The sequence below is a fragment of the Clupea harengus genome, chromosome 15 (assembly GCF_900700415.2).
Source record: "Clupea harengus chromosome 15, Ch_v2.0.2, whole genome shotgun sequence".
Taxonomy (NCBI): domain Eukaryota; kingdom Metazoa; phylum Chordata; class Actinopteri; order Clupeiformes; family Clupeidae; genus Clupea; species Clupea harengus.
In genome coordinates this window covers 13498683-13523207 of record NC_045166.1, presented here as the reverse complement: position 1 = coordinate 13523207, position 24525 = coordinate 13498683, and the positions used below count along the sequence as shown (strand labels likewise).

The window sequence follows — 24525 nt, the reverse complement described above, 5'->3', positions numbered from 1 at the left end:
TCGGTATTGCAAAGTTTTGAGGGGACATCCTCAAGAGATGACCTTATTTTAGAAATGAAATATCTTTTAGCAAATATTAGAAACCTAGGGGTTATAGTTCAGTTTTGCTGGGTCCCAGCACATATAGGAGTAAAAGGGAATGAAATGGCTGATAAAATAGCAAAAAAGGCTCTGGAAGAAGAACATATAGGCATTAAGGTTCCATTAGGAAAAGGTGAAGCTAAAAGTTTAATAAAGATAGAGACCATGCAAAGATGGCAAGATGAATGGGAATCTGACCCTAAAGCTAGGCAATACCATAAAGTGCAAAGCCAGGTAGGAGGGAAAAGAGTCTCTGCATTGGGCTTTGATAGAAGAGAGGAAGTGGTATATACCAGATTAAGATTAGGTCACACAGGTCTTAAGTCCACACTTAAATTGATAGGAAAAGGTAATGGTTTATGTACAGACTGTAATGTTAAGGAAGATGTTGATCATGTCCTTTTTAATTGTAAGAAAAATAATGAGTTCAGAGTTAAATGGCAAGAGGTTGAAGCTGAAAATGATAGGCTTATAAATGATATTCTAGAGGAACAAGGGATGCAGCAAGACAGAATAAAAGCTTTTGTTATGTTTCTGAATGAGTCAGGTCTAATGAAAAGAATCTAATTTAATTATTTATTTATTTTCTATTTTTATTTTTCATTTTTTTTGTTTTTATTTTATGATTTATGAACAATCGTCTAGCCTGGCCATAACGTCATCCAGGTTGGGGAAACCGCATCGTCCCCATGCCAACAGACGCAACCAGGCGTCAAAGTAAAAGTCCCGGCCACCCGTGAGGAACTTAAAGACACTGGTCGTGCGCCAAACTAAAAGTCAGTACTGTGGCAAGAGGACTTTCCACCGGCCTTACACCCAGCTGGACTGGTGTTAGAGCCTGACTGACCTAAGCCTTATTTTGGCTGGTTTCCTTATTTTTATTAGTTCGGTCGGGAGGGACCCCGACCGAACGGACATTCTTTTTATGTTGTCTGTGTGCCTGCCTGCCTAGACAGGTGTTAGCGTTGGGGCCGGGTCAGATAGGAGTGACTGGTAGAGGCTCAGTGGTCCTTATGTGCACGGGGGAAGACTGAAGTGCTGTGTGCTATTAGTGTGTAGCCTATTTTGTGTTATGGAGTGCCTATACTTTTCCTAAACTAGTGTGTGGGTTAGACGTTGATGCCCAGCGTGCCTTTTGCTGTGTGCCCCTTTTGGCTGTGTGCCCTTTCACCCTGCTTACAAAGACCCTAGCCTTATTGGCTGACCACTATTGGCCTGTTGCCTCCGCTAAACCTGATTGGTAATGGTGTTTTATGAATTGTAATAAAAGTGATTATTTTTCTAGACCAAAAACCCCTGTCTCTGTTGTGGTGTGTCCTGGGATTCCTGGCTTAAAGTGGGTTGGCTCGTCAAGTTCGGCGACATATACTATAGTTTAAACTTAGCCTCTACTTTGTATTGAGTGTTTTTGTCCACAATGTCAATTTAAGAGACTTCATGAGTCATAATTTACCTCTAAAATTGCATGTGCTGCCCAGTAAAGGTTTGTAACAAACTTGCAAGCTTGTGGAGGGGGACCCCAACTTTGAAACCCAAGGGTGCTGACTTTAAAGTCTCTCAACAGCATTGCAAATCCATCAGTGTTAGCAGAGGGACTCCAATTAGCAAATACTCCCTGTCATGTCACAGCATGCATCCTGTCACATCTCAGACGTGCTGCTAGGCTACGGAGAGGGTGTCTGAGAAAAAGGCAGGAGATGTAAAATTTACTTTTTCTCTCAAAAAATATCATACAGGTCAAATATGATCTACTTACCCCTTGAAGAAAACAACAGCAAAGAAACATTTCTCATATTTCTCTGAAACTGTACACACTAACATAAAATGCTCTCGTCCAATATCGTACCTAGAAATAATAACATTCTTAAACATTCACAAGTTTTTGAAAATCCATGTACTGCGACAGAAAATGAAATCTGGATGGATTTCATTTATTTTATAATCTGAGTAGGTGGTGGCCATGACAGTTTCTTTGTTTCCCCACTAGGCACATAAGTAGCTCAATGTGGGGGACAGACAAGCTCAAACAGCTGTGTGTTTTAAACAGCATATTACAATCTCACCAAACAGATTCACTTTATATATGTTCATACCTATCATAACATGTAACAGCATGGAATTAAAATAAATAAAAGAAAACAATTAATGCTCTTATGCCCCTCTTCCCCATTCTGTCTGTTTTTTCACAAACTTAATTAAAAAGTTGACTTACATACATATATACATGTTAACATACAGTTCATACATACATCAAATAGTTCACAATTAGGTATACATTTCTCACCTCTCTCATCATTTCAGATAAATGTATTGCTTTTGCAGAGGTTTAGCACTCCCTTTGTTGCCCATAATGAATTCATATTGGCTAAAGAGGCCTAAACAACTGCTGTCTCTAGACTGGTTCTGGACCGGATGTGACCTGGGTCCGCACCAAATCTGGGCCAGCTTCGTTCCAGAGTCAGCGTTCAGTAAGTCCAACAAGCTTGTGGCTTCCTGTGGTGACTTAAGACTGTGCCTCCATCATGAGGATGGGCACATAAACTACACTTCCCATGATGCCCCACATGCCATGCTGCGTTCCTCTCAAGTTGGAGTTGGGTAGGACGTTGCACAGTGAAAACTGTAGTAATACGCTGTTTATAAAAACTTCTGTCTTATTTGTGTGATTAATGTGTCTCATTAAATCAGTCACACACAGTACTGTCCAACTTTTATCTGTGGACATGTTGCTACGGTGTTTGTATGTGCAAAATACCACGTAATGCGTTGTTATCAACTGTTATTACTAACAATAGTCAACAACTTGTATTGCTAGCAACTGTCAACAATGGTTGCTCTTCCAACTTCCGACTCCGTACTTGAACGCGGTGAACTCGGGTTCAACATCATTCCCAGCTCTGACTTCCGAGGTGAATGGAAAGCAGCATTCACCCGACTTTCTGAGGTAGTCTCACTGAGCAAAGCTCTTTCACATCTCAAACACTGATGTCCCTTTCCCTTGTGTGCATGTCCAGCGGCTAAACAGTATATAAAAGATGCATAAATGAACCCCCCCCCCCTCCCCACACACACACACACACACACACAGCATTAGTGCATAATGCGTCTCGCTGCGTTAGACGTATGTGACTGAGTCTTGTTTTCTGAGGACGCGCAAGGCAAGCTCATACACGGCGAACACCACCATGTTGACAGGGAAGGCCCGCAGGCAGTTGATGCCCAGGCTTTTGAAGAATATGGCCGGGCCCTCCACCCTCGCAGTCTCCGTCACGCAGTGGACAAAGCCGCGGTATCGCTTCTGCTCTCGCGCTCCGTCCATCTGCAGGCGAGCTTTGATCACGTCCATGGGCGTGCCCACCGACCAGCCGGTCATTCCAGCGACCCCCCCCGCCAACAGCACTACAGTCCAGTCTTCGAAAACACAGAGAGTGAGAAAATGAAATGAAGACCACTGTAAGGCAGGCACATGGGGCTTCACATGTAAGGAACTCACTAGGGCTGAACGATTTGGGAAAATAATCTAATTGCGATTTTTTACCAAAATATTGCGATTGCGATTTAATATGCGATTTTTTTTTTATCCTCTTTTTTCCCCCAACAAAACGTAATGAATGATTTAAATATAACCAACACAATATTAGATACATTTAGTGTAAAATATTCTTTCCCACATTTTACATTTTTATTTAACTGCTCATTACAGAAACAAGAACAACAGAAACAAGGCTTTGCCACTGTGCATTTAAGTAATTTAAAAAAAAGTAATTTTAAGTATAAACACTAGGCATGCACTTTTTAAACATTGTGTGCAAAATGTACCATCTTAAAAAAAAAATTTTAAAAAAAAATATTTTTTTTTTTTTTAGACCACGTTTTTTAATCGCGAACGTTGCGGTTAGAAAATCGCGTTCTATCATATCGCGATTAAATCGCAAATGCAATGAATCGTTCAGCCCTAGAACTCACAGGGGGAAGGGAGAATTAGGAGGACATGTTGGGGCTAAGGAGAGGAGAGGAGAGGAGAGGAGAGGAGAGGAGAGGAGGACAGATTTAGCAGTCGAGACAGAAACAGAGAGCAGGACATCATACCGTCTTTGAGGGCACAGTGGCCAATTTCCTGCTTAAGGTGGCAACCCTGAGTGTGTATACTTGTGTATGTGTATACTCGAGTGAGAGTGTGGGAGTGTGTGTGTGTGTGTGTGTGTACTTGGGGGAGAGTGTGGGAGTGAGTGTGTGTGTGTGTGTGTGTGTGTGTGTGTGTGTGTGTGTGTGTGTGTGTGTGTGTGTGTGTGTGTGTGTGTATACTTGAGGGAGAGTGTGGGAGTGAGAGTGTGAGAGCGTGTGTGTGTGTGTATACTTGAGTGAAAGTGTGTGAGTGAGACTATGTGTGTATACTCATGTATGTGTATACTCAAGTAAGAGAGAGTGTGTGTGTGTGTGTGTGTGTGTGTATCCTCTCGTGTGTGTGTAATGTGCCCACCCATCTCTCCCTCACCTGGTTCCTTCTGTCCGGCGGGCGTCTGCCACTCGCACAGCGTCTGATAGGTCAGGAAGTAGGTGGCGAAGGACGGGCCGTCCCTTAGAGCCAGGGGAAACGCCCCCTTATAGAGGCCCTGGGGCCCTTCCTGCCGGATGATTGACAGGAGGCAGTGGACAGGTCCGCGGTATTTGGGTTTGGGTAGGTTGGAGCCACCACGCATGGACTCTGTCTGACACTGCAGACGCACCTTCACGATGTCACCAGGCGACATGACGGAGATCTGCACGCACACACAACACCTAACTGAAACACTAACACACACACGCCTCATCTCTGATCACAGGAGTTCTCTACTAACGTGTAGTTAACACAAACAAAACACCAGCAAAGTGTAACTATAAAGTGTACTGCCAGGGTTTTTCCTGCATAGAGAAAATTTGGGCGCGCGCCTAAGCCGTTTTCCCGAGCGCCTACAACAAATCCCGAGCGCCTAAGGCACCAAAAAAATTAAAAAAAAGCTGTCATTCATGGCGCAATTCAGCTTAATGGTGTTTTGAGCCCTCACCGTCGACTTCAAGGCAGCAGCTTGTCCCACCTCCCACCCCCTGAGCCAATCATTGAAAAGAGGCTGCTCCAAGCTTGCCAGTTTAGAGAATACTTGGTTTGAGATTTGAGCAAGCAACTTAATGTAGCTAGCTTTTAGCTGTTTTAAACCAAGGCACTTCAAAAATGTTGTTTACAACCTGCTTACAAATCTGGTTAAAACCACTAGTGAAGGTGTTTTAGAATAATATTAATGCCATATACAATAACTGACTTTATGTTAACACCACTAATTAATGTTAGCTGTCTAATTATTTAGCGCAATGCTAGCATGCATCTACCGTAATTTGATTTTTAACCAAGGTAGCCTATTGTACTGCAAAATATTGATCACGACCTGTTTACAAATCTGGTTAAAAAAATAAAGGTGACCTGTTATTTATAGATATGAATTATTTCGCTCAGGTGGTGGGATGCGCCTTCATCACGCGTGCAATGCATGTTCGAATATGGTCTCAATAGTATGTTTCAAGTATAGGCTACAGCCGAAACCTCGTTCTGTTTTGATCAATAGTAATCAAGTTGATAAGCGTGTCTTCTTGTCTGAACAATACGCAACTGTGAGGTGCGCGAATGGACAGAGCGGCCAACTGCCAATCACTCAACTTGCGTATGGATCCTGACTTCATCAGTCGGCGGTGATTTTGAGCATAACATTCCATTTTCAGTATTCATGGCTTTCAATGTATTACAATATCTGCTATGTTGAGGACCTACACAGGTGTAGGCTATTATTTGATTTGTTTACCCGTTTGAACAGGTACTAGTAGACCGCGGGTCCTCGGGAGAGGCAGACAACCGCATTGGTTTATCAATGAAAGCTCAGCTCGTTCGGAGGAGAGCGGATATATTTGTGTTGCATCTCGAATTAATATTATCATTGATAAACCGGTGCGGTTGTAAACTGTCGTTCCGCCGCGAGGGCCAGCCCGACGTGCACGAATACACCTGTACAAATGCAAATGAAATGTCCACTCAAAATGCTGACAAAAGTTTGATTTCCAACGCAGCCTCCATCGGTGGGCCAATAGAAGTTAAACACACTATTAAACATATTTGTGGACAGTTTTAATAATAAAAACAAAAATAATGGTATGTAGGTTTGTATAATAAAAATGAATAGTAATAATAGATAAACTTGATTTTCATAATTTGTGTGTTCCATTTCTGACCACTGGTTAGTTCTAGATTCTATTGATATACATTTCAGTAGTTTGCATATATATGTAAAGAGGTAAACCTTAATAATCTTTGAACCATACATGATAGCACCATGGGGCTTGGACTATTGTCAATCTATTTGAATCTAAAGTGGAAGCAAAATGATTTCCTGAAGCATATCCTCATTATTTATGAAATGGTAAAATGTAAGCTACCAGGTGACATGGTAACACAGACTGCGCGCGCAGCGCGCACATTTTTTTTTGGAGCACCGAAGACCCATTTTGACCCAGGAAAAACCCTGACTGCATCTGTTATTATAAGCACAACATAAACCTAAGTATTTAATTTCCCCCAATAGTTCAGTAGTACTAAATGGTTAGTTTGGCAAGTAAATGTATTCAGTAAGTTGCTGAATGTATCCTATATGTTAACTATTACATATTGTTAGTCTGCAGCAAGTAATATCTCATTGACAATTCCTATCATTTCTGCTAATAATTTAATGCATATGCTGATGATAATTATTATATTGATTATTTAATGCATCTGCTGATAATTATTATATTGATTATTTAATGCATATGCTGATAATTATTATATTGATTATTGAATGCATATGCTGATAATTATTATATTGATAATTGAATGATATGCTGATAATTATTATATTGATTATTTTGATCATTATCATCCAGCCTGCTGTTTAATAGTTTCTTTGTGTTTCCTCACCAAAGACATGATGCCACAGTTGTGTGCAGAAAAGAGTCAATACAAACCCTGAAGCAAACAGACTGTAAAAATGACATTTAGAATTCTTTCATTCTCACACGTACAAATGTTCATAAAATATTACTTTTTACTTCATGAACTTACAAAAATCGAAGTGAAACTGTAATTTTGTCATGTGCCACACGGTCTGAATATGACTGTATATTCCGTTAGTTTTGATCATCATTATCGTGCTGCCTACTGCGGAGTTATTTCTTGAACTGGGCTTAAAATATGCCTACTCCCTCAGCAGAGACTCATCACATCCCTACATGCTGATGTCCAGTCTCACCTGCGTTACGCCGCCGGCCAGACCTGCCAGGAAGATGTCCAGCTTGGTGTTTGGGGCTCCGAGACCCCGGAGCTGACTGAGGTACTGCAGGCAGTTCCTGTAGGTGCCAAAGACCACCGAGGAGGTAATTGACACGGTGGTGACGGGCAGGGACATCCCCTTGTAGAAGCCATGGAGCTAAAGGGGGCAGACATAGAGGGCATACTCAGAGAGGGGACAAGAGTATTGGAGAAGAGGATGCCCACAAGTGATCAAGTTATGAGTCGACTCATATTACTACTAGAGACGAGCACTCAAATAGTACTCTGGGTGATGCTAACGAAGAGTTCTCAAGTAGAGCTCATACCATCACTGTAGAAGACTACTCAGTTATTACTCAATACTAGAGATGAGTTCTCAAATACCACTCATGTCAGTACTAGAAGAGGACTCCAGTACCGCAACAGTATCAAGAGTACTCAATGTCAAGAGTACTCAAGTAGTACTCACCATAGTACTAGAAAAAGTACTACTCATACTGGAACTTTAGAAGATGCTGAAGTAGCATTTACGATAATACTTCACCACAGAATGTGGTCAATATCTTACTGTTATGATCCTTTTTATTTGTATTTTGATACATGAACATGAAAGTATGAGAAGAGGGCGGTACATGTACATAGATTCTATATCGAGATCTATTTGGATTTTACATCAACGCATCAGATAAATATTCTGTGGACAAAAATAAACACGCTAGATAGGTATACTTGAGTTGTACTGCTTTAACATAAAGGAGAGAAACAAAACAGGGGCATGTATTGGATTGGATTATGCTGTGTTAACTGTTGCTATTTCCCTCTACAATTTCATTATTATAGAAAACAAAACAGAGCGTTGTTGCGGAGAAAAGAGCAACTGCCTTGCAATTTCGCAATTAGAAATCAACAGACTGGATGTGTAGTTTGTGTATGTCTGAAGTTTTATTGTAGTCATTAAGCCACAACAGAAGATGGTCCATGGATGATATCCAAGTATGTGTTTTAAAGGAACCTAGTTCCTCCCACTTTCTTGTGTTTGGCTGTTCCTTATGGCCAATTAGAACTTACCCTGCCCTCTAACTTTTACTCAATCAGAACTTGTTGGTTGCCTGTTTGGCACCACTCCCTGGGATTTCCTGGGATAATTGTGGCAAAGTCAATTAATCTTGGTTACAAACTGGCTGTCCGCCTCTCAGCAGTCAGCCTGTTTGAGTAAGGCTATTCATACTTTCATGAGTTAATCCATGTCCACCAGATACAAAAAAAATTACTACAACGTCTTACCCCTTCTTTCTCCATGGTTCTTAGAGCACACTGCCATATTCCAGTGAAATTCTTTTGAGTCTGGATCCTCACCTGGAAGTTTTAAACACAGTACAAGTTGTATATGTGTGACTTTTATGACATTTAGGGGTGGACTGCACGGTGCATATACTCTTATTTAAAACAAACTTACTTTAACTGTATCGAAGGGGTAACCCACTGCGACCCCGCAGGCTCCTGTGAACAAAGGGGAAAAGGAGCATTCATTCAAACCGAAGGTCGGCTGACTCAAGGCTAAGCACTACATAACAGCTCAAATACCTACAGCTGTCATTTAGTACGTTTATCACCCAACATTTCTCTAAGAAACGGCGTTTAGGTTGTTAAATATGTTGACAAATATGTTGCAACATTACAATTCAGCTGTAATTTCGCTCCAAGAGCAGCACCCCGCCAGTTTAATTTGAGTAATCTTAGATAACACCCAAGGCGTGTCAGCACGCGTGCTAGAGGGATTTGCATGTTGTAAACCTACTGTCTACATTTTGTGTCTAAAAGACACAACTTTATTATTCTGGCCACTCGGTCCAACTATTGTAATAAAAAACAAACCAACTGCCCCTTTCGCCGAGGAGGAATTTAAATATTGAATCAGAAATTATGTCAGATAGATGGTTGTCTACCACCAGCACTGGCTGACAGAATAGAATCACTTTCATGTCATTAGTTTCAACAGCACAAAACAACACAACAAACTACGTTTTAAGACAATTAGCTACATCGCATAACACCGGCATTGCAGGCATATGCTGCCTTACATTACCTCCAACTGATCCTGCAGCGAAATCGGCGAAATGCATCCTCACATATCAAACTTCACCAGCGCAAGTTAAATCCCAGAAAATGTCTGTCAGGTACTGATAGATTTCATCGTAGTTAGACTTACTGTAAAAAAAAATTATCACCACACCATTGCCATTTCCCGGTGAATTTATTTTGTAACTTGTCCTTCACGGATGGCTCACGTGGTCATGTTGACCGAGCGTTATAAAATCGTCAATGAGCGCTTTGCCGCGCCCCCAGTGTCAGTGCCAAACTGAGACGAATGATAGTGGCTATGTTCCCAACGGCATACTATGTACACTTTCTTTTGGCCTTTATCATTTCGACGGGGACTCAGCAAGTGACGAGCAGCAAAATTGATCTTGTCAACATTCGTATGTTACCTCACTATCTTCACTCATGGCACCTGGGCACATGTGCTGGTATTATTAGCCAAGTAGCACCGTGCTAAAGAGATTGTCACGCAGTCCCCGCTGGCCCACATTGCGTCCACGCGGTAAACCACAACACACCAGAAAAAGCCTGAAGTAACCCGGAAGTATCAATGTCGCATGCACCAATCACAATGAAGGTGACCGAAGAGGGAGGAGTTGTGATATTTTCGACGCACCGATTGGGCAGACTCGTTCTTGACAATGACGCATGTACACATCTCCCCTGACATGTAGACCTATCAAATACAGAAATAGAAATCGCTCTAGGTGGTGGCAAGTAGGGAAAATTTTCCACTATAGCCCGAGAAGTTACAGATGCTGTGTAGTATTTGTTAATGTAATAGTTTTACGTTTTAAATTTACCAAGTTAATCAGCAGGGAATCTTCGTGAATAGGTCCAAACCGGAGAGAAGGTTTCGTTATAATTTGAAACCTAAACAGCACATAGTCCCTTTCATCGAACCTTGGAACAAATAATTAATCGCAAATTATAGGCTGTTAAGGCCAGAACTGAAGAAAAGTGATGGACTTCCTAGCGGGCTGCATAGGAGGTAAGTAAGAAATACTGTCTCATATTGCTCCATCGCTAACTATTACTAGCTAGCTTGCTAACCTTGGTATACTTCTTCAATCATGTGCCGGTAGCCTAATGCTCAGGTTAAGCCATTTAAGTCGGACTGACATGTCCGCCAGACAGTTCGTATGTAGGTATGGCTTATAATGAAATCGTCTGGATCTGCTCTTTTGTCCGTGAAAGTAGGTTGCAGGCGTATTTGTTTGTCTCTCATTAACCTTCTAAACTAGCAACACTGCAAAAACACACATTTCAAACGTTCGCAATGAATTAACCCAATCACATGACGCAGCGTAAACATATGACACAGGTAACACCCGGAAACGGTATCCTTCCTCCTAAGAATGTTTCTGACAGATTTTCTTTCTTTCAAAAGAAAAGAAAATATATGATTCGTTATTCGTTATACATTCTATGATTCGTTATAACCGAACTGAACAAAGCTACAAAACAACATTGGTTATGAGACGTGCATTTTAGGAGAACATCAATCTAGTCATAATAAGCCTCTCGATTTGCATATGACATCTGGCAAAATAGACAGTAGATAGACTGATCGCAAAGTCCGGTGTACTGCTGAGAGAGGATCTTTACCCATACATTATTTTGAATTTGCAACTGTCATAGGCAAAAGGCCTCACACCATCCAGCCAAATCAAAACAGCTTTAGCCACAGACCACCTTGAACTTGATGCTCTCACTTTTGGACTGAAATGCAAGCATGAAGCTCTGTACTGTACTGCAAGGTTCCAGGAACGGCTGGGAATAGAATGGCATGTACACACCCCCACTGCAGCCAATGGGAAACCCCAGGAAGGTTATTCCATTTTGACCATGTGGGTAGTGGGTGTAGTGGCCCTCACCTTCATGATGGAGACCCAGGCATACACGTGAGAGTGCAAGAATATGTACCATAAAGAGGCACTGACAGGAGTGTTGGTGCAAATTACAGTCAGATGAGGTGTTGTAGGTGGGTGTTGATATACAAAAGGATTACAGATTTAGCCTATTTGTCTTCCCTAGATGTCGGCTGTGTGATGTTTTTACTCAAAGTTTGACTTCTACTTGTCGTGCATGGCAAGGTTTCTGCCTTAAAAAACTGTAAGTCTTCTAGAAAATCACTGTCATTCAACCTCTTGGCCAAGTACATGGGCTTGTCAGTGGTGTATATGCTGAGGTCACAGCGCCATGGCACGCATTCCAGCCCAGAATACCTCACTCTGATTGGCCAGTATGAGCCAGCCCCCCTTACACAGCTGGCCCTTGTGACAGGATCATCTATGTTTGTCATCTGATCAAAATGGTCTGGCTGTAAGAGTGTGTGTGGCGCGGTGAGGGGCCACGTCAGGCTGACAGATAACCTGAAGTGGCTTACATGGCAAACTTGGCCAAAATAACAAATTTGGCTGAGCAGTCGAGGTTGCTTATGCTCTGTTTCATTCACAGGGCAGCTTAAGAAATAGCCTGAGGGACACACACAGAAACGGGTGTCCTACCACCCAACACACACACGGACCTGGCTTTTTCGTTTTAATACTGGTCAGCATAGGACAGTACCGCCATAATCTGTTAGAAAGCAGGAGGTCAGACATTTAAACACTTCTCCACCAAAATGGACTGAATGTATAATCTATTGGTGACAGTGATGAAACTATCAGTTATTCAATTTAAATGAATGGGAAGGGAATGTATTGGCATGTATAAGGTAATCAGTAATGTAAAATAATGGAAGGGGAATATAGACCTATGTGAACAGCGTTATGTGATTCTTCCCCTATAGCCATGTCCCCAAATAAACACTAGACCGGTAATCACACTTGTTACTTGTCTCTATAGTTGCAGCTCAGGAGGAGCAGGAATGCTGATGTTCCTCACTGCTGGGAAAGTTGTTATTCCTAACTGCTGGGAATGTTGTCATTCCTAACTGCTGGAAATGTTGTGTTGGTTCATTAATATTGATTTGCCTGTGTCAGGTTAAACAAGCAGGGGTTGATTTAGAACCTTGAGGGGTGAGTGCCCAGTCCCAGCAGGTCAGTCCTAGTTTATGTAATAAGATCCCATGGCCTTTATATAAGACAGCGTAGCTTGACAGCATTTGCCCGAAGATATTTGTACTAAGTGCTGCATCATAGATCATGTATCTGTCTAATGCTGATGCCTCTTGTCTTCTCCTTCCCCCTACCTGTTTCTCCAGGTGCTGCAGGAGTCTTGGTTGGACATCCATTTGATACAGTCAAGGTGAGAATGTTGGTCTTTTAAAAGAGCTCAAATTACACTATTGAATAAACCAGTAAGAGACATTGTTTAGCCTTACTTCACCCCATCAACCAATAATGGTTTATCTGAACAGGGCCAGTGTCAGAGTGTGTTGTCTCCTCCTGATCCCAGATAAACCTCATAGAAACGCAGGCTGGAATAGGAAACATAGCTTTAGAGTATCTTTGGCATGCTTAAAAATACTATGTTAACTGTCTTCAAATAACAAATAGATCATTGTCTCTCAAATGCCCAAAGTTAGGAGACCTTGATTACCCCATCAGAAGAGGAATTGGTTTCTGTTGTGAATTTTTTGTACGAGTGTTTTTGGCTGATGTGGCATTCGACATCTATCAGAGTATCCCAAGAAACTGAACCTTCTTCTGTTTGCCTTCAGCTTGTCTGTTGTCTCAGTGTGTCTGTCTTCTTAAATTTGACCCCAATTTCTCTCCAAAAAAACCAGGTTAGAGTTGTGAACAGGAACAGTATGTCTTTTGTTTGTGTCTTTCTTGACAGACACTAAAGTTCTAATTATAAATACGTTGCAGATCAACAGCAAATAAATCAACGGCACACATGTGCAGCTGCTTTAGACAGGTTTCAGTTTCCTAGGAACTCGAACAAGAACAGTTACTTGAAATGAGCGTGACCAGACTAAATCGGATGATTTTATTCTCTATTTTATTTTATACTTTGGATAATGTCTTAGGTCCAGTAAGGTGCAGAAAGTTTGAAAATGTTGATCAATTGTATTCGAAGCATCTTGTTTAGGTGTTTATTTATCAATATAACTTTATTTATTTATTTCAATTATTTATTTATATATATTTGACAATAATATTTTTGCCATAAACTAGCCACAGTTGCTGATATGGCATTAAACCAAAATGTACTTGCTTATGAGACTAGTTTGGGCTGCCACTTGTATCTGTCTGGCTTTTCGTCAGAAATAACCACTCAGCTTGGCTGTGTGTCAGAAGCCTTCATGTTGCCATAGAGATGTCTCTTTGAAGAACAGAGCTCAGAATGTGGCCGAAAAACATTCAGGATAGAAATAGAATAACATTCCAGTTTTACTGTGAGAGTGTAGGATCATTATTGTACTATTATAAAGGCACACTGCTATTATGTGGTATAGCAATGTAGTTTGAAGTATATTACTGTATCTGTCCTTGGTAATTTCAAATAAAATATTTAATTTCTCTCTCTGCTAAACTAGCAATAGTTGACTGAAAAGTCTATCCTTCGTTAGTTTCATTTTTTAATCCTGAAATGCTGGCGTCCTAATAAGCTACTGTGTTACCATGTGAATGTGAATGTGGGTGTTGGGTTGTCTCATGGTTTTCTCATGATTTTCTCACGGTTGTCTCATTGTTGTCTTAATGTCTCACGTCTTCTCTGCTATTCCCGCTCAGGTCAGACTTCAGGTCCAGAGTGTGGAAAAACCCCTGTACAGAGGGACCTACCACTGCTTCCAGTCGATCATACGCCAGGAATCAGTGAGTCTTACCTTCCATGTTCACCATTCTGTCAGGTAGCTCCTCAAAGAGTCATTTGATTTCACAGTCATCACACAGCATGTTGATCTTCTGAGACACAAAGATGGCACGCTCTCTTCAAACACACACACACACATGCTCTCTGTAACACTGAATAGACACACACACACACACACACACACACACAAGCAGGACCACCTGACAGCAGCTGTCTCTCTAACAGATCCAGAACCACCCGGGTCCAGTTCTGCTTCCAGATCTGTTATGGATCTAGTAGGACTTAGAACCAGATTATTACAGTAAGCTTCTGATTGAACCGAATTAAGGCCTGCAGTTACTTTAGACATTATGATGTAAATAATGGTCCGAACCACGCTGTTGTCTCCATGCAATTATTTCTGTTATTAGTTTCAGATTTGTATTTAAACTAATTTGTAATAAGTAAATTGGCCAGTGAGACATTTTGAATGTTTCTAGTATGTTGTACTCCTATGCTGAACTATTTAAGACCAGCAAAGAATCATCCTTTTTAGCGGAGCTTGATCTTGATTTGGTAAGATAATCAACTGAAAATCCCTAAGTGAATGACTGCTCTTCCACATCAGATGCACGGGCTGTATAAAGGCGTAGGCTCACCCATGATGGGCCTGACGTTCATCAACGCCATCGTGTTCGGCGTCCAGGGCAACACCATGCGCCTGCTGGGTCAGGACACGCCCCTGAATCAGTTCCTGGCGGGGGCGGCGGCCGGTACTATCCAGTGTGTGATCTGCTGCCCTATGGAGCTGGCCAAGACGCGCATGCAGATGCAGGGCACTGGCGAGAAGAAGAAGTCCTCGCGTAAGGTCTACAAGAACTCGCTGGACTGCCTGGCGCGCATCTACCAGCGCGAGGGCCTGCGGGGCGTCAACCGCGGCATGGTGACCACGCTGGTGCGCGAGACCCCCGGCTTCGGAGTCTACTTTCTGGCTTACGACCTGCTGACGACCAGGATCGGTTGCGAGCCCGACGACCCATACATGATCCCCAAGCTTCTGTTCTGCGGCGGCATGTCGGGCATCGCCTCCTGGCTCTCTACGTACCCCGTGGACGTGATCAAGTCGCGGCTGCAGGCGGACGGCGTGGGGGGCGTGTACCGCTACAGCAGCATCATGGACTGCGTGCGGCAGAGTGTGGCCAACGAGGGCTGGACGGTGTTCACGCGCGGGCTCACCTCCACACTGCTACGAGCGTTCCCTGTCAACGCCACCACCTTCGCCACCGTCACACTCGTGCTCATGTACGCACGCGGCGAAACCGGCGGGGCCAACGACTGCGAGCTGGCCCCGGTGCCGGTCGCCACCACGGCACAGACACAGACCCACAGCACCTCTCTGCAGACCCAAGCCAGCAGCCTGTAACCCCCTGAGCCCACAGTGGCACACACACACACACACTCGAGACACGCGGTGCAGACATGACCAGAGTATAAGAGGCACATGTATATAAGAAATGCCCTAATATGCAACTAAACCTATTTATGTTTTCTTTCTTTTACAATATGCCTTAAGAAGAGAAAATATGTTTAAGGATATATGGTAAAGAGTATTGACATTGAAGTGCAAAAGTAACTGCTGTTCTTCTGGAGAAGTCTGGGTTTGAAGGTTTAGTAGAAATAGAGATAAGAGGTTTGGTCTGAACTATGACCCAGAGTGTGCTCAGATGACCTGCCTCCTCCTCCTCTTCTTCTTCTTCCTCCTCCCCATCCGCCTCCTGTCCCACCCCCTCCTCTTACTCCCCTCCTCCTCCTCCTCCCCTCCTCCTCTTCTTGTTGTTCTTCCTCCTCCCCCCCACTCCCTCTTTCCTCTTTCTCTTCTTTCTTCTCTCCTCCTCCTCTTCTTCACCTTCTTCATCCTCCTCTTCGCCTTGGATGTCCTCATGCTGATGACCTTGCCTTTACTACGCAAATACACCAGGCATGGCAGAACCTTGTAGCATGAGAAAAATATATTTTCTATGTGTGCAGAGTAATAAGAAACTGTGTCCCGTGATTTTTTTTTTTGTTGATGAGATGTATTTATGTTATTTCTTTTATGTTTTCTCTTGTTTCTGTTTTTTCAGCTTTCAGAACCAAAACTACCTCCTCTAAAGAAATAGCATGAATAATCAGAGGTAAACATTATTATAAGAAAAGCTTATAAAATATCACAAAAAGGAAATAAAAACAGGTACTTTTCTGCCCACAACTAAGTGGACAAAGCTAAACCACTTTTGAGCGTTGATGTTAAACAGGGACGTGAGCATGACATCACAGCATGTTGTATAGCGTGTGTGTGTGTATCCAAGGGTCTTGCCCTTTTGCCCTTGTAGTCGTATGTATGGAGATACATGCTTTACCACTATGTCCTTGTCCTGTGAATGTATTATTCCTTTGACGTTGTTCTTGCCTGTGTCTTTGTTGGATATGATGTTAGTCGAGCTAGACAATCCCTGCATTGTCTGATTAAAAAAAATGTTGACCTCTAATTGAGGTGCATAGGAGCACTTAGGGAATACTGCCTATGGGTCGAAACCACTGACTGGCCGTTGTATTAAGCATCCTGACTTGGTTTTCAGTTGTCAAAATGTACTGTTTTATCTTCATAGGTCTTCTGTCCCTTGCGGTGTCACTGCTAAGTAAACCAGTGAGGGTGTTGTGCTTTAGAACTGCTGGTCCGCTCTGAAGACTATGAGACTGATGAGCATCAGTAGCGCTAGTGTCCCTACTGAGGGCGTTGTGTGGACGCTCTCGTGTGGAAGGGAAGAGTATTTTTTTTTACCCTTGCTGCTGTAAGCAAAGCAAAGGCTGCAATCTCATGAGCCCTTGTAAAGGTCCAAAGATGTGTAAGGGAAAGAGGAGAAGACGAAGATGAAGATGGTGGAGGACTTCATGAATGTAAAAAATGGAGAGGAAAACAAAACTTTACAAAACGAGTTTAGAACATGCCAGTGTCCCAGTAACCTTGGGTGCAGAAAATCTGGATGGTAGATAGACAGAAAAAGCTGCTAATGAATGAGGGTGATGGTGATGATTATGATGATGATGATAATGCTGCTGTTACTGATGTTGAGTTGTCAGGCTGTCTGACAAGGTTTGGTCAAGAATGAGGTCAAATAAAACAATTCAAATGGGAAATAAACACATGAGAGTGAGGCGATTTATATGTAATGTGTGTATTTTTTGCTGGGTAACTTTAAAGGAATGTAAATGTTGTATTTGAGGAAGTTGTTAATATATTGAACTCTGTTGCCGTATGCTTTTCAGTTTTAAATTAACCTCTGTTGTTGTGTTGTTCTGGATGTCATTGAAGAGTAAGCACATTTAGAGAGACTATTTTTGTAAGACATTGATACATCTAACTTAACTGGGTTATTAAGTATAGTTTTGATGATATTGTTGCTGAACCAAATTGTTTTTGCCTGCTGAAGTGACATACAATTTGGAAATAAAGAAATAACTTGAGCCTTTGTTTTGTTTGTTTTTTTCCCCACTACATGCTGTACAATATATGTATTATTTGATCCAAATAGGTAATCAGTGTCACTGCAATCAGGTTAGCAGCCAATTGTTTTGTTTTCTGCATAGTCTTTTTATGGTCTCTTGTCTAACCCTCAAGTCCCTCGTCATGCAATTCCCTCAGTAGTCTGCAGGGGTCAGTGTTGACCATGTTTCATTTCATTAACTCACCATCATATTCACAGGTGAGGTGATTTAAGAGGTGCATGTATTTGAAGGTAAAAGTTATGTTCAGGCAAATTCTGCTTATCTACCATATAGCATTAAGAAAAGCATTGCTGTACTAACAGATATTTAGTCATGTTCTTATTCAACATTTATTCAGTACTAAAACCCAAATGATGAAGTAGTCTGCTAGATGATCATAAACTGAAACAAAACCATTTCCATCAGAACATTGCAAATGTATTTGCCTTATTTCAGAAAGGATAAAAGGGATCCACATTACAGTAGAGCTGAGTTTGGAAGTATAGTATCAGTGACCACTTATTGTAATTTTTGTCCTACCAGTATCACAAACAGGACTGCCAATAGGAACAGACAAAGCAAAATAATCATATATCCTCACATTGTTTTTGTAAGGCCTAAACAGAGCAGTGGTGCTTTGATATGCGTCACCAGGAAACGCCAGTTTTGCGTAACCATTTAAAAGTAAAAGTTAATACTTAGGGAATTTAGGGATTCAGGGGACAGGCATCAGAGAAGAAACCTTCTTGTTTAGTTATGGAATGTGCCAAAATATTTTAATTTTGAACAATAAAGAAATGGCTTTCAGTGTACAGTGTTACTGCATTGCAACACAACTACAAATGTATTTAAGGTAACAAAATCTCTTCTTAGATTTTAGTCATTCGAAACACTTGGGTAGGATCATGGAATTGTGATTTCTGGGTCATCTGATGATGTCATTACTCATCTGGCGATTTCTTGCTGGACACCCCGTCTCTGGTCTTGGCCCGGAGCTTGTTAACCTGGGATTCTGCGATGTCTGCTCGCTCCTCTGCTTCCTCCAGCTCATGCTGCAGCTTGCGTAGCTTGGCCAGGTTGCCGTTAGCCTGCTCTTCCGCCTCTTCTGCGGAGCGCTTGTAGGACTTCACCTTTAGCTGGAGCTTGTCAACCAGGTCCTGGATCCGGGCCATGTTCTTCTTGTCCTCCTCTGTCTGGTAGGTGAGCTCCTTGATGCGTCGCTCATACTTCCTGACGCTCTTGATGGACTCCACTCCTCTCTTCTGCTCTGCCTCCACCTCACCCTCCAGCTCCCGGATGCGAGACTCCATCTTCTGGAGCTGCTTCTTGCCTCCCTTCATGGCTATCTGCTCGGCCTCGTCCAGGCGGTGCTGCAGGTCCTTGATAGTCTGCTCCATGTTCTTCTTCATGCGCTCCAAGTGGGCGCTGGTGTCCTGCTCCTTCTTCAGCTCCTCCGCCATCATGGCCGCGTCCGTGATGGCTTTCTTTGCCTTCTCTTCAGCATTGCGGCTCTCCTGAATTACCTCCTCCAATTCGGTCTGGAGCTGAAGCAGGTCCGCTTCTTGCTTCTTCTTCTGGTTGAGGAGGCCGGTGTTCTGAGAGTGCAGGAGCTGCATCCTCTCTGTCGCGTCTGTCAGCTCTTGCTCAGCCAGCTTGCGTCCCCTGTCTGTCTGCTCGAGGACCGCCCTCAGCTCCTCCAGCTCGGCTAGGATCAGGTTGTTTCTACGCTCCAGCAGAGCGATGTTCTCCTTCAGGTCATCGTTGCCGTGGATGGAGTCATCCAGCTGCAGCTGGGTGTCCTTGAGAAATGCCTGGATGGTCTTCAGCTGCTTCTGAGCGTCGGCAGCCTGCCGGTTAGCCTGGCTAAGCTGGATCTCCATCTCATTGAGGTCACCATCCATTTTCTTCTTGATCCTAAGGGCCTCGTTTCGGCTCCTTGTCTCAGAGTCAAGAGAGGTCTGAAGAGAGTCCACCATTCGTTGGTAGTTCCTTTTGGCTTGCTCCATCTCCTCATCCTTCTCTGCCAGCTTGCGCTCCATGTCAGCTTTCACCTGGTTGAACTCCAGCTGAGCTCGAAGGGTCTTGCCCTCTTCATGCTCCAGAGAACCCTCTGCCTCTTCCAGGGCAGACTGCAGGTCAGCTCTCTCTTGCTCAAGCTGCTTCCTAAGCTTCTCCAGCTCATGGACACTCTTCCCTCCATCTCCCAGCTGGTCAGTCAGGTCTGAGATCTCCTCCTGCAGGTTCTTGTTTTCTCGTTTGGTTGTCTCCAGATGATCCAGAGCTTCCTCGTAAGCATTCTTCAGCTTGAAGAGCTCAGTGCTGAGGGAACGCGCCTCCTTCTGCGAGGCCTCAAGCTCACACTGTGACTCCTCATACTTTTGCTTCCATTCCGCGATGACTTTATCAAAGGATCTCTGCTTTTTGTCCAGAGTAGCGGAGGCTGCGTTGGCTCTCTCCAGGTCCAACATCAAGTCTTCGATCTCATTCTGAAGGCGATGTTTGGTCTTCTCAAGGGAGGAACACTTTGCATTCACAGCCTCGACTGCTTCCTCAGCCTCCTGCAGCCTCTGGACCAGCTTCTTCTTGGCCTCCTCTAGCTCCTCCGTCCTCTGGATCCCATCAGTTTCATACTTTGCCCTCCATGTGGCGACGTCAGTGTTGGCTTTGGAGAGGGCTCGCTGCAGTTCTGCTTTCGCCTCCTGCTCCTCCTCATACTGCTCCCTCAATAGGTCACAGTCATGCCGAGCCGACTGCACAGCGTGCGCCAGAGCGTTCTTCGCCTTCACCTCCTCTTCCAGCTGTCTCCTCAGGTCTTCCACTTGCTGGGTGAATGACATCTTCCCTCTGGTGAGCTGAGATATCAAGCTTTCCTTTTCCTCCAGCTGCCGTCCAAATTCTCCATTTTCAGTGAGCAGCTTCGCCCTCTGCACAGAGAAGTCGTTCAGGGCCCTTTGAGACTCCTCAGCCCTTGACTTGTGCTCATTCATCTGGTCCTCCAGGGAACGGCACATTTTCTCCAGGTTGACTTTGGCCTTCACCACACTCTCCATGTTTGAGGACATGTCATCCAGTTCTAGCTTCAGCTCACTCTTCTCTTTCTCCAGCTTCTGCTTTACTCTCTGCAGGTTGTCAAGCTGCTCACCCAGTTCAGCCACGCTATCAGCGTGCTTCTTCCGAAGGGAGGCAGAGGTGGCCTCATGTTGAAGTGTTGCCTCTTCAAGGTCTCTTCGGAGCTTCATGAACTCAGCCTCTCTCTTCTTGTTGAGCTCAACCTGAGCGCCTGTGGCCCCGCCTGCCTCCTCTAGACGCTCGCTGATGTCCTCCAGTTCTCGGGACAGATCGGATCTCTGCTTCTCCACTTTAGCCCGGGCTGCACGTTCAGCATCTAACTCCTCCTCGAGCTCTTCAATGCGAGCCTGGTTCTCCTTCAGTTTCTTCTGGAGCTGCACACTCACCAACTGCCCATCTTCAACTTTGCTGCTTAGTGCACTGATCTCAAAGTCTTTCTTCTTTAGTTTTTCCTCTAACTGCTGTTTATCATTCTCCAAGTCCATCACATTCTCTTGGGTGAGTTTGAGATCCCCTTCAAGCTTTCTTTTGCCACGTTCCAGGTCCATTCTCACCTTTTTTTCTTGTTCCAGAGAACCTTCAATGTCATCCACCTGTTGTTCAAGCTTTACCTTTGCTTTGGTCAGTGTATTGACCTTGTCCTCCTCACCCTGAAGGTCATCTAGCGTTTGCTGATGTGCCTCCTGAAGTGCCTTCTTCTCTTTCGTCAGCTTCATGATACTTTCATCCTGAGAGGCCATTTCCTCAGTGAGATTCTTCACCTTGTTTTCAGTAGCATGTTTCTCTTTCTCCACCTTTGCCAAAGTCAGCTCAAGGTCATCGATGTCTTTCTTGAGCTCTGAGCATTCATCCTCCAGCTTCCGTTTCTTTGCGGTGAGATCTGCGTTCATCTCCTCTTCATCCTCCAGCCTCTCTGTCATGTCCTTCACCTTGGACTCCATTTGTATCTTGCTTTTGATCAACTGTTCACAGCGCTCTTCTGCATCAGTCACTGTGTCCGACTCGGACTGCAGCTGAAGGAGTAAGTCATTCTTCTCTTGGAGGGTTGCCACCATCTTCTCCTCCAGTTCCTTTCTCCTGATCTCTGATTTTTCCAGGGCCTCTTTGATCTTGTGGAACTCATCCTTTATGTTGGCCATCTCTTTCTCAGATTCAGCGCTCTTGAGGAGTGGCTTTATCTTGAAGAACATCTTCATCCAGGGCCAGTTCTTCACACCCAGGAAAGATCGAAGATTCCACTGGATCACCATTAAGGCGTCTCTACGTTCCACAAGCTTCTGGTATTCTACCCTCATTAGTATACCTCTTGCATTGGCCTGGAGCCTTGTGATAATGCGGGAGAGTTGTTCATCCCTCATCTCCTCCAGCACCCCAAGCAAGCCAGCTTTAAAGAAGACTTTTGTGTGCCCAAATTTGTACTGGGTGTGGTCAATGTCCAGTGAACCAAGCAGTTTTTCTGCGCTCTTCTTGCTGTCCATGAACTGACCCTCAGGGATGGCTGAGGCATTCAGTATTCTGTACCTCTGTTTGAAGTCACCATAGAGGACTCTATTTGGGAAGCCCTTCCTGCAGATCCTGATGCCCTCCAACACGCCATTACAGCGAAGCTGGTGCATGACAAGGCAGTTGTCCATCGCTCCTGGTGTCTTGGTCTCATTAGGGATCAAGCAACGGACAAAGTGGGGGTGAGTGGTCTTCAAGTTGTTCATCAGCTTGTTGAGGTTTTCTCTGTGCAAGGCGGACACTGTTTGGAAAGATCCGCCTTTCTTCTTGGCGCCCTTGGCCCCCGCCTTGTCTCCACCCTCATTTCCTGCCAAGGAGGAGAACAGATTACTCAGCAGCTTGAGAGATGACTTCGAGTACAGGCCCACCACAGTCTCATTCAGAGGGTCTTTGTTCTTCACCAGCCAGCCGCCAATGTTGTAGTCAACTATGCCGGCATAATGGACCAAAGCAAAATGAGCCTCAGCTTTTCCCTTTACCGGACGTGGTTTTTGGAACATATTTGACTTGCCCAGGTGGTTGTCATACAGCTTTGACTTGAATGTCTGGTCGCTCGCCTTAGGAAACATGCACTCTTCCTCTAAAATAGACATAATCCCAAGGGGCTTTTCAATGAGGTCAATGCAGGCCTGTAAGTCCATGCCAAAGTCGATGAACTCCCAGTCAATTCCCTCCTTCTTGTACTCCTCTTGCTCCAGCACAAACATGTGGTGGTTGAAAAACTGTTGCAGTCTCTCGTTAGTGAAATTGATGCACAGCTGCTCAAAGGTGTTGAAGTCAAAGATCTCAAAACCTGCAATGTCCAGCACTCCTATGAAATGCTGGCGAGGCTGTTTGGTGTCTAGGGAATGGTTGATTCGAACCACCATCCAGTTAAACATCTTCTCGTAAACTGACTTAGCCAGTGCACCAATTGAGTAATAGACTTGGTCTACAGTCTGACCTTTGGTGACGTACTCATTGCCTACCTTGACCCTAGGGTGGCAGATTCCTTTGAGGAGATCTGCAGAGTTTAAGCCCATCAGGAAGGCCGCCTTGTCAGCAGACTCTGTGCCATCTGGCTCGGCCTGCTCTTCTCTCTGTTTCTGCTTGAACTTCATGTTGCCATAGTGCATGATGGCCCCAGTCATCTTGTAGATTCCCATCTTCTCCTCTGCCGTGAAGCCGAGCACATCAAAGGCACTGTCAGTGGCAACCAGTTCCTCTGAATCATCGATGGAAGTGACAGCGATCTCTCCTTGAGAGACATAGGAGTAATCGTAAGGGTTGTTGGTGATCAGCAACATATCCAGCAGCTCTGGCTTTTTATTGGACATGATCTGATAGAAGATGTGATAGTCCCTCTCAGCCTTAAGCTGAAAGGTAACCCTGGATTTTTCCAAGAGGTAAGTCTCAACGTCGGCAGAGGCTAGTTTTCCACTCGTTCCAAAGTGAATACGGATGAATTTGCCAAAGCGAGAGGAGTTGTCATTCCTTAATGTTTTGGCATTCCCAAACGCCTCCAGTGCAGGGTTGGCCTGGATGATTTGATCCTCCAAGGTTCCCTTACTCGCATCCTTTTTGCTCTGAGCACCTCCTGCAGCCGCAATGCTGGCAAAGTACTGGATGACTCTCTTGGTGTTCACAGTCTTCCCGGCACCAGATTCTCCAGTGATGAGGACGGACTGGTTCTCCCTGTCAGTGAGCATGTATTGATAGGCGTTATCAGAGATAGAGAAGATATGCGGAGGCGCCTCTGTTCTCTTCTTCCCTCTGTAGGCAGAGACTACCTCTTTATCGTACACAGGCAGCCACTTGTAGGGGTTCACAGTGACACAAAACAGCCCAGAGTAGGTGTAGATCATCCATGCTGCATAACGCTCTTTGAGGTTGAACAGCACAGCAGGCTCATGGAGGAAGGTGAACATCGCCATGTCCTCAATCTTGTCGAACTTCGGCGGGTTCTGAGGGTGGACGTCGGAGTCCTTGACGGTCACAGTTTTGCCCTCCGCAGTGTTAACTGTGACCTTTCCTCCGTCTTTGCTAACAACCTGCCCCTTGACGTATTCCACTTTTTCATCAACAACAAAGCACTCAACCTTGATGTCAAACTGCCTAGTTTGAGCTTCGAGGCGTTCCTTGTCCGACTTTCGTAGGAAGGGTGCAGCCTTCCCAAACGCTTCCATCAAAAGGTC

General features: G+C 44.1%; 3 protein-coding genes across 5 annotated transcripts in view; 1 reads left to right on the top strand and 2 right to left on the bottom strand.

Moving 5' to 3' along the window:
- Positions 1-1956: 1956 nt before the first annotated feature.
- slc25a47a (solute carrier family 25 member 47a) lies at positions 1957-10054 on the bottom strand. 3 transcript variants are annotated; one of them, XM_012838211.3, is made up of 6 exons: positions 9495-10054; positions 8865-8908; positions 8693-8764; positions 7389-7565; positions 4577-4841; positions 1957-3492 (listed from the first exon to the last, which is right to left on the bottom strand). In XM_012838211.3, exons 1-6 carry the CDS (start codon positions 9529-9531, stop codon positions 3197-3199), a joined length of 891 nt encoding a protein of 296 aa, XP_012693665.1. In that variant the 5' UTR covers positions 9532-10054; the 3' UTR covers positions 1957-3196. The 3 variants fall into 3 exon arrangements, with proteins under 3 accessions (XP_012693665.1, XP_031437886.1, XP_031437887.1); XM_031582026.2 differs by having other exon boundaries at positions 9618-10053; XM_031582027.2 differs by having other exon boundaries at positions 9898-10053.
- Positions 10055-10143: 89 nt separating this feature from the next.
- Positions 10144-16055, top strand: LOC105909582 (mitochondrial basic amino acids transporter-like). The gene is made up of 4 exons (XM_012838219.3): positions 10144-10499; positions 12717-12760; positions 14194-14277; positions 14883-16055. The coding sequence occupies exons 1-4, from the start codon at positions 10472-10474 to the stop codon at positions 15675-15677; spliced, it is 951 nt and encodes a 316-aa protein (XP_012693673.1). The 5' UTR covers positions 10144-10471; the 3' UTR covers positions 15678-16055.
- Positions 16056-18195: 2140 nt separating this feature from the next.
- Positions 18196-24525, bottom strand: part of myh6 (myosin, heavy chain 6, cardiac muscle, alpha) — a 6405-nt gene continuing 75 nt past the window's right edge. Inside the window, exon 1 of the mRNA XM_042709945.1 lies at positions 18196-24525. This exon is cut by the window's right edge and continues 75 nt beyond it. Coding sequence (XP_042565879.1) covers positions 18721-24525 — 5805 coding nt within the window. The 3' untranslated portion in view covers positions 18196-18720.